The sequence below is a fragment of the Orcinus orca genome, chromosome 6 (genome assembly GCF_937001465.1).
Source record: "Orcinus orca chromosome 6, mOrcOrc1.1, whole genome shotgun sequence".
In the NCBI taxonomy this organism is placed as follows: Eukaryota; Metazoa; Chordata; class Mammalia; order Artiodactyla; family Delphinidae; genus Orcinus; species Orcinus orca.
This window is the reverse complement of record NC_064564.1, coordinates 35,489,771-35,504,968: the sequence shown is the minus strand read 5'-3', so window position 1 is coordinate 35,504,968 and position 15,198 is coordinate 35,489,771. Positions and strand designations below refer to the sequence as shown.

Here is a 15,198-nt window from a genome sequence, read left to right as displayed (position 1 = left end):
TAAAGACCACGGGTGCTGCTGAACAGCCTACAGTTCCCAGAACAGGTCCCAAATGTCAGTAGTGCTGACACTGAGCAACCCTAGAACAAGTACGTTACAGAGATGTTTCCACACTCCCTCTACCCAGCGCCTACAACTCAACACGCTTCTTCACCGGGGGTTCTAGAGCAGGTGAATTCCCGGACTGATGCTCCTATCCATGACAGCAAGTCGCCTTGCTCTCTCAGTTTCTCCTGGTGTCAAATAAAATAATAAACTTTCTCCTTAGGAAGTTAGTAAACATTGCTGAGCAAATGTTTTGAAAAGTGTTTTTCGAATACTTGATAAAAGAGGCCATTGGAGTACCAAACATAACTGAAGTCCTATAAATTCAGACACAAAAAGGAGTGTGGAGTCTTCCTACCCGAACGTACTGGCCAAGCCTAGGTTAATTAAGCTGACGTTCAGCTTGGTCTGGGATTATTCAGAGTGAGATGTATGGGGCCTCGCCCCGACCCCACCAGGAGTAAAGTTCACGGTTTTAATCCTCCTTCAGGCTTTGCAGTAATGGTCCCATTGCCAGTTAAACCTGGCCCAGTGCAGCCGGAAAGGGAAGCGTCCAGGCCCACGTGCCCAAGCGAAAGCGCTCACGGCCCTGGTGTTTGTTGCAGGACGGACACATAGCTCTGCATCTTGCTGTGAGACGATGTCAGATGGAGGTCATCCAGGCTCTCATCAGCCAGGGCTCTTCCGTCGATTTCCAAGACAGGCATGGCAACACCCCCCTCCACGTGGCCTGCAAAGATGGCAACGTGCCGATTGTGGTGGCCCTCTGTGAAGCCAACTGCAATCTGGATCTCTCCAACAAGGTAAAGCTGGAAGGAAGATCCCTGCAGGGTCCGTCTGTGTCTGTCTGTCCACGTGTTTCCGGGCTTGGGCAAGTTTCTCTCTGCATCTTTTCGTTGTTCGAAGTCAGTATTGCTTATATGAACCTGTTCCTTTTTATAGGGCTCTCCACTTGAAGTATATTTTACATCTGACTTTTGAATAATTTCCTAGAGTAACAGAAAATTACATTAATAAGTACTTCCTGCTAAGCCCGGCTTACCATTTATGGGCATCGAGAAAGAGAGAGAGTGTGTGTGCGTGTGTGTGTGCCTGCGTGCGCACGCACGCGCGTCCCCTCCTGTAGAGGAATCAGAGAACATGGTACAAATTGGGGCACCTTCCTGGAGCACTAAGTCTTCAGGGAAACACCTAATGAGTTCTGATGTGATTGAAATTCCTGGGGCCAGATTTCTCCAGTTTCCCCCACTGAGAGTTTTATGGTCAAAAGTTCATAACATCTTTTTTGTGCTTAATAAGTTTGGTAAGACCAAGGGGATACTATCATTTGGTGAATGATAAAGAAATAAAAATCCCCATATGCTGACTCCTAGAAATTAGCTAACACCTTCTCTTTTCCCTGAACACCATCTAGATTTTCATTACCAAATATGATAGAACAGTTGGATATTCATGTGGTTTCAGCCCTGCAACTGTATGAAAGGCAAGCACTATTCTGTTATGATTATGTTAAAAACAAAGTCCAGGTAGAATTAATTTTTTAATTGCAGGAAATGTTTGTTTATAAATGGTAGACATGATACCAGCAGAATTTTATTATGATTTGTTTGAGGTAAAAAGAATTAATATCTGAAACAACTGGAAAATGATGCTTCTATCAAAAAAAATAGTCCTCTTGCGTATTACGTGATTAATTCTAATGGGAATTGAAATTGGTAATCTTCATATTCTGGAAATATGAAAAGACAATATACTAGGTCTTAACCATTAGCTGCTGGTTGCTTTCTTAGTTTATCCTATTCTAACCTTGCCAAGTCAGTTATATAAGTGGCTTAAGGAGGAAACTAAATGCAATATTAAGCAGCATCAAGACCTAGGCTTTCCTTCCAGGAGTCTTTAAATGAATAAAAAGCAGCTTAGGAACCTCGTGGCACTCATTTGAATACCTTTGACTTGGCCATTGTACACCACGACTTTGTGGGTCTCACGCCTTCTTCAGAAGGGTTGGTGTCAGCTTGTTTTCCTGTTCATTTTTTCGCTGTTTATTTTAGGAAAGATGCTGGGGGCTGTAGGGGAGCTTAAAAGATGCACAGAAAAGTAAGAGAAAGGCATTATTTCTCCAGAAAGCACATCTGGCTTTACATGGTCTCACCCCGGTAGCCGGTTGTCAGCATGGAGGTGGCACAGTGATGGCCCATATCCCACAGGCAGACTGTCACTCCTTTCCCATGATGTGTCCTGCCTTTTCCTTACCTGGACTCAATTCCCCCGGAGATGAAAATGTTCATTCAGATCCTACCCCTGTCAGCAGTATGTGACAGGAACTTGTCACTATTTTTGACGCTCATTGCAGTGAAACAGACATGTCTTTTTCTGCATTCTTCTCATGTGAAAATCCGGAGAGTGGCTATTTACTCGGCCACATCGGGAAATGCAGGAGAGGAGAGGAACTAGATGATGCAGAGTGCACGGCCCTTAACCCTTTGTTCCTTTCTGGATTGGCTCTTCTTATCAGCGAAAGTAGAAAAAGCACGTCGATACACACGTGTGTGTGCGCGCACACACACACAGATGCGCACACACATCCAGGAGCCTGCAAGAGAATTCCGTGCCTGCCAAGCATTGATGAATGCCCTTCTGTGACAACACTGTGCCAGGCGCGGGTGGGGAGCAGGGCTAGGCAGGGTATGGACGGCAGGGAATGGTTCTTGCCCTCAGGCTGCTTTTGGACAGACACACAGACATTTCAATATAACAGCATCTCATATTGCAGTCACTGCTGTGATAGAGGTACAGGTGCTCCAGAAACATGGACATCTGGACATTAAAGAAACCGGGAAAAGCTTTTCAGAGGTGATCATTTTAAATGAGTAGGACTTGGACAGATGAAGAAGAGGGGAAAGCATATTTCAAGAAGAGGAGGGAGGCAGTTAGAAACGGCACTGAATCCAGATGGTGAAAGACCTTGAGTGTAATGCTAAGGAGTTTGGGTTTTGTTCTGTCAATCACTGGGGGCCATCAAAAGTGTAAACTCTCCTAGTCCATTTTATTCATCACACGTCTCTTCATTGACCTTCTTCCCTTCTCTAAAACTATGCATCCTGTAACCAAGACTATCCTCCTTACACAGAAATCCAAACTCTTCATCCAGGTCTTCCAAACCTCCTCCTTTCCTTCGCACTTTAACTCTAGGGTATTTGAAAGCTTCGTATCTGCTTTCTAAATCACGCTAGAAGCTAACAGTAAACAAAACATAAATTTGCACATACATTGCAGCGTTATTTATAATCGCAAGAAGTGGAACCACCTTAAGTGTCCATCCTCAGCAGGCTGGCTAAATGAGTGATGATATAGCCGTATATTGAATATTATTCAGGTGTCTGAAAGAATGTAATAGATTTCCTTATAGACATGAAAAATTATTCACAACCCATTGTTAGGTGAAAAATGCAAGGGACAGAATAGAAGGTGGAGTGTGATTAATGTCTTGGCTCTTCAGATTATTCCTCTCCATTTATGGATTCATAGAGAAAAGCCTGGAAGGTTTGAGTAGGGGAACTTGGGGGAGGGGGAGGGGGAGGGAGACTTCATTTTTCTCCCATATATCCTTCTATGTTGTTTGGATTTTCTACCTGAGCATGTGTTAACTTTCTAGCAGAAACCTGTATTTGCACATAAACAGTATAAAGCAGAGATACCCACACTTGCTCAATTTGTGTCTTCCATAGTGTCTTAGTAATCTTTTTCATGGCTCCCCCGGAGCAAAAGAAATACCTAAAGTTCTGTTCTCATAACTCCTCAAACCTTGGACTCAGAGTGGACACCACCACCCTTATATCCTATTCTACGTGGATTTTCTCAAGATATTTGCCTCTTATCACAGCAGCGACCAACCCCCTGCTGTGCATACATGATGTCATTGAAAGGAAGGCAGTACCAGCTACTTTGAGACTTTGAACTACCTGGAGCTGGTAGTTTCCCTGGTGTCTGAACCTGCTGGTTCCATCAAAAATTTAAAATGTTCCTCAGCACCCCATGAATTCACTGTAGTGCCTCCAGATGCCTTGGGTTTGGGAACCCATAGGCATAAAAAATGGTGGGTATGGCCTTGGAATTTCACCTCATTAGAGTGTCTTCAGTGGCTGTGCTTCCATGCCTTTTCCCTTTGCTGTATCTAAATTTGAACTGTGGTGCGGATCTTTCCGGAACTTTGGGGCCCTTGAGCCCTGACTCATGCCTCCTTTCTGCTGGCGCAGCAGGAGACTTAATTTAGTTATCTTATGATAAGCCTCCCACTCTTTCATCCTTTTAAGTTTTATTTTAAAGTTACTCTTTTAACTGAGAAATACTTGAAAATGTTTTGCTTGGCTTGCCTCCCCAAGGAGATGGCAAGTTTCTGGAGAAGGGAGACCTCGCCTCCTATTTCTTCTTGGAGGATCCCAGATGCCCCAGTGATGGCCCTGTGAGGTCACTCCATAAACGTCTTCCTCAGCAGCAGCCGTGAGGACTCTCCTGGGTCTTTCTTGTCTCTTCCAGTATGGACGGACGCCTCTGCACCTTGCAGCCAACAACGGGATTCTGGACGTGGTCCGCTACCTCTGTCTGACAGGCGCCAACGTGGAGGCGCTGACTTCGGTGAGTAGCCCTCTGGCAGGAGAAAGCAATTGCAAACCCCTCAGGCCTCGAGGGCACAAGGGGAAAGGTATTGCTTGCCAGCTGCACTCCAGAGCAGACAGGCTGCCGTTAAGCTTCAGCTCCTCCACTGCAGTTACGTAAACATTTGCCCACACAAACCCAGGGTGAGATCCCGAGAACGCCTCCTCCTCTTCTTCCACCAGGTCTGCACTGCCAGGAACACCTGCTGTTTCCCACTGGCCTTTTCGTTTCCTGCGTTACGCAACACGCCTTTGTGTTTTCCATTAGGTTGTGTGTTTATCTTTTCTAAAAGTGCCCCCTCCTTCCAGGGAGGGAGGAGGAAGGCCCCCCAGCGTCGGGGGAACAGGTGACAAGAGCTGTTCTCTCTTTTTTAAAAAAGTCCGGCTTTGCTCTTAGGCCCACAACATATTTTAAAATGAGATTTCTTTAAATCTCATTTCTTTAAATGTCTCACTCCCGACATTCCCCGTTCCAGACCTGGTACCTCCCTGCAGAAGAAACCCTTTGTTTCACATTTCAAGAAATACCAAAGAGGAAAAATATGTCCGCTAAGAGATAAGGTTGCTGTTTTTACCGCTGCGGTGAAACATTATCATTTGAGTTGTCTCTGGCCCAACAGTGGATTGAGTCTCCATTTGCTCATGTGGGTGATTCCTAAAACTCACTAGGACTTTGCTGACATAAAGTGTTTCTCTAAGGAGACCCATCGGAGTCTTGAAATATGGTGGCCAACCTTGGGAAAATCAGGGCTCTGAGGCTGGAGAGTCATACAGGGGTTGGCAAACTATGGACCACAGGCCAAATTCAGCCTGCTGCCTGCTTCTTTTAATAAAGCTTTACTGGGACACAGCCACGCCCATTGTTTACACATTGTCTGTGCCCATTTTCACTCTACAAGGGCAGACGAGCGATTGCAACAGAGACCCTATGGTCCTCAGAGTCCCAAATATCTGCTACCTGGCCCTTGACAGAAAATGGGTACTGGCTCTTGGCCTAGGACATTGCCTCCCTGGCTGCGCTAATGTGACAGGGATGTGATTCCCTCCCCACAAGCAGTGGGTCTGTTCTCTGCAGTGTTGAGCCCTGAGCTGGGCTCTTCTGCAGGCCCAGTGCTTACCAGCGCTCTACTTGGGGTTGTCTCTTCTTAGGGCACCTCCTTGTCCATCACAAACCCACCTACCGCCGTGCAATGACCTGATGAGCCATTATCAAACCCTGACCATCCATGCCTTGACACTCGGTCCAGCTACTCCACGATAGAGCACTGATGTACATTTTGATGGGGAGAAGCACTTTTTTGTTACAGATGTTGCCTCATAAAAAATAAACTGTCGGGCTTCCCTGGTGGCGCAGTGGTTGAGAGTCCGCCTGCCGATGCAGAGGACACGGATTCGTGCCCCGGTCCGGGAAGACCCCACATGCCGCAGAGCGGCTGGGCCCGTGAGCCATGGCCGCTGGGCCTGCGTGTCCGGAGCCTGTGCTCCGCAACGGGAGAGGCCACAACAGTGAGAGGCCCGCGTACCGCAAAAAAAAAAAAAAAAAAAAGTAAACTGTCGAGGACGGCTGTGAAGATGCCAGCAGCTGCTCCTGCCTACCCGGCAGTGTGGGCCGGGACCTTCGGCCTCTGCTGGGTCCTTGGGCTGCCCCCTGACCACTGTGAGCCCGCGGTCATCTCGCCGTGCCTTTGGCCTCCCCTCAGGAGGCCCTCGGGTGTAACTCTGCTCCCCACCCTTCCCAGCTCACTGCAGGCGCTTCTCCCTGGTCCCTACGAGTCCACCACGGGGCCTCAGTCATTTATTCATTCAGCAGATACTGAGCATACACTGCGCACCAGGCACAGAACAGCGAACACAGAGGGGCCAAGTCAGGCAAGCTGCCCCTCCCTCGGGAAACTTCTAGTCTAATGGGAGAGAGTCAGACCCAAGGGTCACAGCTACTGGATGGGACCCGTGAGAATTAAGAGCCAGAGTCCCCAGGGACGTTTCCAGGCGTGTCAGGACCACTCCTTAGAGAGAGTGGAGAGAGAAGGAAGGGCCTAGGCCGGCGGAGCTGGAAGAACAGTGAGCTGGAGCGCAGCCTGGACTGGCCCGGCCAAGGTGGGGCTTGGTGGGGCTGGATGTACATGGCCCCCCAGCGGGCATGGTGGAGACGGGGGTCTCCTAGGGCGGGGAAGCCACGTGGGCTCCACGCAGGGTGTGGGTCATCTCAGAGGCGCCGTGCTGCGGGCTGAGGCCGGCTCCACGGAAGGACAGCTTGCTGCCTGTGTCGTCCTAGACTTTGTAGTGGCCGCACCTGACAAGGAAAAAGAAACAGGAAATTAATTTCACTGATATATTTTCATATGTTAAAAGTAACATATAAAGTAATGTATTTTGCCCAATAACATGCAAAATATTATCATTTTGACTTGTAATCAGTATTTATAAATTATTGAGATACTTCCAGTTCTTTGATTGAAGTCTTGGAAATCTGGGTACGTTTTATACCCACAGCACATCTTAGCTCGGCCATGTTTCCAGCCCCGCGGAGCCGCGTGTGGGCTGGGCTGCCGCCTTATTGGACGGCACAGCCCAGCCCTCTTCGTGAGCCAGCTTTTCCCCTCTGCCTGACCGCAGGGTTCTTCCCGTCGGGCACCACCTCCCTCGACCCTACAGCTCCTCTAGCTGTTACCCTGCCTCTCCCAGTCTGTTCTCAGCCGGGATAACTGAGAAGAGTCTTCTGAAGGTCCGGTCCTCTTTTCCCTTCCCTCCCGCCTCTCCTCCACCTGCCACAGTCTGTCCTCGACTCCCGGAATTCCCTCGACTCTGCAGAAGCCCCAGTCACCTCGCCTTCAAAATTTTTTTATTGTAAAATAAAACAGATTTTTTTTAAGGAAAGGACACGAGCAAAAGTAAAACTTGGTGTATTTGACAAACACCTTTGTAACCCCACTAAGGTCAAGAGGTAGAATTTTCGAGGCCACCCCAGAAACCCCCGGTGGCCTGTCCCAGCCGCAGCTCACCCCCGCCCCTGCCCCCAGCGGAAGCCCCACTCTGACTTTTGTTGTACTATTATCACCTCCTTCCTTACCTTTCTTTGTTGTCTTGCTCACCTGAGTGCCAGCAGTTATGTCTAGTTATCTCTCCAGGACACGACACTTCCTTGACACTCTCTCCGGCCTTGGGTAAGAAAATCCTACTGGCCCCTGCTTCCCCTCCCATCTCTGCCTCCCTCCTCCAGCTCCAAAGCTCTTGCTGCTGTTCCACGCCCCCTGGCCGGCTGCCCTCCCGCTCTCTGCCCCCTGCTCCTCTCACCAGCCCCAGGGGTGCAGCTGCACTTAGGAACTCAGGTCCACGTCCGGGTCTCCGGCCCCACTTGTTCCCTGAGCACTGCGCTGGGACCCAGCCTGGTGAACACCACCTGTGGAAGGCCCCCTGCCTCCACGCTGCATCCTCTCCCTCTGGGTCTGCTCTCCTCCCTCAGTGTCTGCCCTTTGCAAAAGCCTTCTGCGTACATCCAAGCGTCTGGTCCAGGAAATGTGGATGCTCCCTTCCCTGGCATCACGCTGGTGGCCACATCCTGGATTCTTCTCGAACTCACAGCTCTTCGTCCTCTGCCTCCACTTGGTTAAAATCTCAGTGTATTTCCCCCAGGACCAGCTCTGCCTCGGAACTGGTCCCTCACCTGTAGCCTCATGGCCCTCCTGACAGTTCTGACCCAGCGCCACATTTATCATTCTGGAAAAGCCAGTCTGCAGTGGGTTCCCGTTGCAAATCATCCCGGGGCTCCGTTGCCCTCAGGATGTGCCCTCCATGGCCTGGTCCCTGCCCACTGCCCACCTCACCCTTCACCTTGCACCCCCTTGGCTATACCAAACTGAGTAGGACTCTTTGCAGGTCCGGGGACCTCGCTCATTCCACCTCAGCCAGTTGGTACGTGCTGTTCCTTCCCTCTGGAACCTCCTCTGTTTCCAGCCCCACCCCTTGCACATAGTGCCCCCACGTACACACACATACCCCTACCATGAGGCAATAAGACATGCTTCTGCCTTCACAGGGAGAGCCTTTCAGTGCCTAGGAGGCACCCAGGCACATAGTAGTGCGTGATGTTGGTGTCAGGAAGATTCCGGAACACTAACTCTTTGTCATCTTGCAGTATTCAACTGGAGCCCCAGGACGCCTCCTCTTTCCCAGTCCCCTTCAGTGGGTGTGATTTGCCCCCTTTCTTGCTCTGTTGGAATTGACTGCTGATTCTCCCATGAGGCTGTGAGCCCTTGGCCATGATCACGTGTAACTTGTCCTGGTCTCCTAACTGGTGTCCCTGCTCCCATCCTGCCCTGTCCACAGTCTGTTCCTCACACAGCAGCCTGCCTGACCCTGTGCAGACATATGTCAGATCATGTCCCTCATCTGTTCAGACCTTCCTTCAGCGTAAAAGTCCTTGTGATGGGGACGTCCCTAAAGATCTGCATTGCCTCCCTGTCCCCCATCTCTTCCTCCTCCTCCCCTTGCTCCGTCTGCACCAGTCACACGAGCTTCCTTGATATTCTCCAAACATGAGAGTCATCCTGCTGCCTCAGGGCCTTTGCACTTGCTGTTCTTTGCAAGACTTCCTCAGGTATCCAAATGTCTTGCTCACTCACCTCCTTCAGGTTTTGACTCAAATATAACCTTCTCGGGCTTCCCTGGTGGCGCAGTGGTTGAGACTCCACCTGCCGATGCAGGGGACACGGGTTTGTGCCCCGGTCCGGGAAGATCCCACATGCCACGGAGCAGCTGGGCCCGTGAGCCATGGCTGCTGAGCCTGCACGTCCGGAGCCTGTGCTCCACAACGCGAGAGGTCACAATAGTGAGAGGCCCGCGTACCACACACACACACACACACACACACACAAATATATATATATATATAAAACCTTCTCAGTGAGACCTCCCAGACCACTGTGTGTGACAAGCAGGGCAGTGAGTGCTAGGATCGCTTGTGGGCCAGCTGCAGACCTGGCACCTTGCTCAGGGGTGCATGGTAGCACAGGGCCAGAATGAAGAGATCCAGCTCCTACCCTTTTCCCTCTTGGACAGAAAGTCAGGGAGTTTTGGGACACTCTCAGCTCTTTTTTTTTTCTTTGATGATTACTGCTGCTTGCTTTTTCTGCGCCTGGTACTTTGTTGGTTCTTTCCATTTGGTTTTCTCTAATCTGCTCAAGAACCTATGCAGTCAAGGTGTCATTTCTCATGCTGTAGATGAAGAAACCCAGGCTTCGGGAGGCCGAGGGACTGACCACACAGCTGGGGAGGGGCAGAATCCGGACTTAAACCTGGGTCCTTCTCACTCCAAAGTTCAAACTCTTTCCACTACCCTGGCAGACATTGCTTTTGGAAGCCCAAACAGTGTCCTTTAGAGCGATACGTTTTGCAAACTGTGAAGTGCTGTGCAAACGTAAGGAATTGTTATTGATGGCTGTTTTCCTGACATTTGAGAGACTTAACAGTGGAGAGTAACTTGGCCAGTGAACATCCTCTGTCTGTGTGCTATGCAGATCTGAGGTCTTCAAGAGAAATTCATGGCCAGTCACACCAGAGGACAGAAAATTTAAGTCGAAGCTCAGATTGCTTCCAACTAAGGCAACGGTCCCAAAACTTCGCTGCACAATAGAATCACCTGGGAGGGCTTTCGAACCCTAATGTCCAGATCGCACTCCAGAGAGGTAGAAGCAGAGCATACGGGTGGGAGCCTGGCAGCAGGAGTTCTTAAAGACCCTGGTGATTCCAACGTGCTGTGAGATTTGGGAACGAAGGCCTGTTCTTATCACGTCAGGAAGGATCTAGACAGTTTGGCATGCATCCCTGGTTTGGATGTGGTGTCTGACAAATTACCTAATTCACCCCAAAGCAAACTAGAAGCTTTCGTCTGCCCGTTGGAGCCATTTCAGGACTTGAGGGGGGGCAGAGAGAGGCGGGTGGCATGACTGTAAAGCACGCCTCCTCCGGAGTGCCCACCTGAGCTTCGACCACAGCCTACGGCTATGGTTCTCAGTTGGGCAGCTTCACCCCCCAGGGGACGTTTGGTAATGTCCAGAAACACGGGGTTGTCACAGCTGGTGGAAGAGGGATGCTACTGGTGTCTAGTGATGGAGGCCAAGGTGCTGCTAGCCATCCCACAGCGCACGGGACAGCCTTCCACAGCAGAGAATCGGCCTGGCCACAATGTCAGTAGTGCTGAGGCTGAGAAAAGCTGATCTGACGGCAGGGATTGTGACCTGGGTTGAGAGATTGGCAGGTGTGCTGTCCGTCAGATCCGGGCATTCCCCCAGCCTCCCCGGGGAAGAGAACTTTAACTGTCACTGGTGAACACTGAGAGATGGGCCAAAGGCCCCTTAGTCTTCTTATTAAAAAAAAATACTGCTTTTATTTCTTTTGAAGTTGCCTCCCATCTTTTCTACTTTTAAATTTGTAATAATTCCTAAAACTGCAGCAGAAAGATCCCTCAGCCTCCGTTCCCTCCTTGGTAGTGCGTGAACAGCCGGCGTTCCTGCCGCCCTGGAGTGGCTCTGAGGTTACTGCACACGACGCACTGAGATTATTAAGAGGCGCTCAGTAAATGTTAGCCATCATCGTGCATGTTCACGGCCTGGAAACAGAAAGGAATTCGTTCAGTGTGAAACTGCAGCCCTGTGAAAATTCTCTAATTAAAAAGCGAACACCAAAGTGCTGTGGACCCTTATTTCCTCCTTTTATGTTCACCGAAAATCTTCAGATAAAAATTGTAAAACTCAGCCTTTCCTTTGAAATGCACAGTAATTAACAGTAACTAGCTTGATATGAGTGCTACAGATTGTCTATGGAAGGATTTTTTTTTTTTTTTTTGCGGTACGCGGGCCTCTCACTGTTGTGGCCTCTCCGTTGCGGAGCACAGGCTCTGGACGCGCAGGTTCAGCGGCCATGGCTCACGGACCCAGCCGCTCCGTGGCATGTGGGATCTTCCCAGACCGGGGCACGAACCCGTGTCCCCTGCATCGGCAGGCGGACTCTCAACCACTGCGCCACCAGGGAAGCCCTATGGAAGGATTTTAAGACGTTAGCTTCCACTAACTAGAATTCGCCAGCAAATGGCAGTCTTTACCGTTGGCCTAACTGAAGAGAGGAGGCTCAGGACACAGGGTAATCTGCCCGCTAACGAGGTGCCCGGTTTGATTAAAGCCTGTGGGCCTGAGACATCTCGCCATTGGACCTCAAAGCACCGATGCACGTTTTTTTCTACCTCTTATCTTCCTTTTTTGGACAATCAAGTGAAATAAGGATTCCACAGAAAGGGAAATAATCCAGGACATGGTCTTTTGTTCACCTTATTTGCTTCTGATGCCTGTTACACTGTTTATGCCTTAGATGGCAGTACTGGTGTATGAAACACACAGCTCTCTGTCGTGAAGGAAAATACTAATCGTTTTTCTCCAACAGGATGGAAAGACAGCAGAAGATCTTGCTAAATCGGAACAGCATGAACAGGTAGCAGGTCTCCTCACAAGACTCCGAAAGGTGAGAAATTGTGGTCTGAAGTGCTCTGTTTTTATGTGGAAGATTCTGTTTTTTCCCTTGTAAACTATGAAGATGAACAAAAGAGGCTTTGGACACACAAGTGGTACCAAAAGGCACTGGTCCTGTGCTGTGGTTTGCATATCGATTTGCGTGAACACATTGGCTACCTCTCTGATTTCTTCTTCTGTATCGAGACTTGGAAATCATTGGCCTCTTTGCAGTCGCTGTGCCTGGTTTCCCTCCTACCCGCTTTGTAATACCTGTCCCCTCCCCACCGTGAAGTAGAGGGGAAATGAGAAAGCTGACTCTGCTTCTTTCTTTCTTAATGTTTCGAGCTCCAAGATATCACTTGTGCTCCAGTTTATCAAACCTTGTTGCTCTAAGGTTTGAGGAAACATGACAAAAATAAGTAAATGCAGGTGTACCTTTCCAGCCCACATCATAGCAGTATGTACTGAGAGACTTCAAAATAGTCAAACCCTTTAAGCTAGGGATTCTATGTCTGTGACTCTATCCTGAAGAAATGGAAGAAACACAGAGAAAAAAAGTTCTATGCACAAAGATATCCATTGCAGTATTATGTATAATACAGTAATAAAAATTGGAAACATTGAATGACCAACAATGAAGTCTAGTAAATTGACAGACAGCTATAAAAGAGAGTGGTTTGGGGCCGTTAAAATGTTTTTGAAGAGGTTTTAGTAACAGGAGTTTATTGCTTAGGATGTTCCTGGGCTTCAAAGCAGAAGATAAATTATGTGCACATTGTAATCTCAGTTATGTCTTTTTAAAATGCATGGGAAAAAAGGGTAACAGTGGTGTCTTTGGATTTTGCTTTTTTAATTAACACTCTTCTTTAAACATTACTGTATTTTTTCCAAATTTCGTATAATAATCATGTAATAATTTTTCAAAAGACAAACTTTATAGGAATAAAAAAAATTGCTCAGTTAAGTGCTCATTGGAAAGGTATTGTCCAGAATAAGCTTGGGGTATCCTACAAAGATCCTGCCATATAAATTGAAAAGTGCCTGGAGGAGGGATTATAATGTCTTATAATCACAGTAACTTTCACAGCTACTGAAAGTTTGAATTTTCATAGTGGTCCCCTGGTCTCCTGGTCCTGGTTGAGAGGGGGAGTGAGAAGGGACACATCCGTAGGTTGGAATGATTTCTTCCCCAGTGCTCGGAGTTGACCTGGGGAAGATAATTCATTTCACACCTTTGTGCTTTGGATCCTGTAAACTGATAAACACTGAGATCCCCCAGGCCACTGCAGGGGTTCAGTCTCCCCTTTGATCTAGAGGTTCTACAAAGAGATCCCTCCTTATTCACACGTTCTTACAGGAAAGACTTAAATTAACTCTGGGCTTCGAATTCTCCTACTCTGTACCACCACAGACTGTCTCATTGTGAAGGAGAATTTGAACTAGAAAAACAAGGGAAAACTTTTTGTTTACAGGCAAAACAAGGGGGGTGCAGGGGAGCCTATGAGTCTGTCAGCAAATCAATAATGAACTTTCACATAAAATCTCCTAATCTTAAAATTCACTTTATTTGAAGCTATTTTCAGCCAAAGGAAACACACCCTCAGGCCACCGGTTTGCAACCTCTGACTTTTGCTGGATTTTATAGCAGGGAGCCCCACATTGGAGTGTGTGTGGAGTCTTACGTTCATAGACAAAGTGTCACAATATAAGAGCTGTTTTAAACTGATTCCCCATTATAGTATTCATCCATAGAGGAAAGAAACTGAAACGAAATCTGGTCCACAGGCTGGATGCGCACACGTTTTTACAGTTAATTATTTAGCCTCTAGTATGGACCACTGGTAGAAAGCAACACTTTATCAGGCTTAACACCTTAGCAGGTCTATAAACATGCTGAGTCAGGTATTCTCAGGTTTCCCAAATTCCAGAGACGGGGATTTTAGCCCACCTGCCACTCCCGGCACCGTCGTCCTGATCGGAGCCCCCCAGCATTGTCCTTGTGGGTGTTTTGTGGGCTCAGCTGGCACGCGGGGAGCCCCCTCACAAGGGTAGCACTCTGGACAATCCCATTGCCGCATACTTTCCTGGAGTGCTGTTCACCATCTCAGAAACTCTTGTTATACGGCAGTGACCCCAGGGGAAGGTGCAGTCTATTCATCTTTAAGCAAAAATCAACTGCAAACCACGATCTCCAGTGGTCTGAGGGTCACCCTTGGCCGAGGGACGAGGCTTCTCCTTGGACTGTGCTGTGTTTTACTGCCCATCTACCCCTTAGGAAGATCCTTCCTTTTATTTAAAAACAGATTGCTACGCTGGGTGCAAACCCAGGTGTCTATTATGGCAGATTGGAAACAACGGATAAATGCCCAGAAAAAAAGACAGGAAGGAGAGTACCTAAGGTTGGGTGGATTGGATGGGTGTAATATGTTTCGACTGCTTTTATAATTAGGAACATATAGAGGAGGTACAGCTCCATGCATCTCAGGGAAGGGTGGCTGTTTCCAGACCAGAATTTTGAATTCCGGGTGGCGTGGGTGTTTGCCTGGTCCCAGTTTGGCTTTCCCTTTTTTTTTTTTCTTCCATTAATTTGCACTTTGTTTTTTGGTGTCTAGATTTTTTTTAAGAGGAAATATGACAACCTTTAGTAGTTTACCATTATCCTGTGGTTTTTGTAAGGAGACAAAGAAAGTCATTTCAATGCCTGTGAATAGAGTACGTCATCCCTGTTAGAGCCCACAACCTACCTAAAAGTTCACCTCTCATCTTTGCTTTGAGAGGCAAAATATGGGGTAAAGGCTGAGAGCACAGACTCAGGAGTCCCCACGCTGCCACCTAGCTGGATGAACTAGCCACCAGTTTAACAGCCCTGGGCCTCACTTTCCCTGTCTGTTAAATGGGCTGAATATAGTGCTGTTCACGGGATGGTGATGAGGGTCGGATGGGTGACGTAAATGATGTCCTTAGAGCATTGCCTGCACACAGTAAGCACCATGTGT

At 48.3% G+C, this 15,198-nt stretch overlaps 1 protein-coding gene across 4 annotated transcripts in view; it reads left to right on the top strand.

The window, feature by feature from the left end:
* Positions 1–15,198, top strand: part of DAPK1 (death associated protein kinase 1) — a 209,652-nt gene that overhangs the window by 157,960 nt on the left and 36,494 nt on the right. For all 4 annotated transcript variants that reach the window (XM_033411366.2, XM_049710899.1, XM_033411367.2 and 1 more), the window contains exons 17-19: positions 651–848; positions 4,582–4,680; positions 12,135–12,212. In XM_033411366.2, coding sequence (XP_033267257.1) covers positions 651–848; positions 4,582–4,680; positions 12,135–12,212 — 375 coding nt within the window. The remainder of the gene's footprint in view (positions 1–650; positions 849–4,581; positions 4,681–12,134; positions 12,213–15,198) is intronic.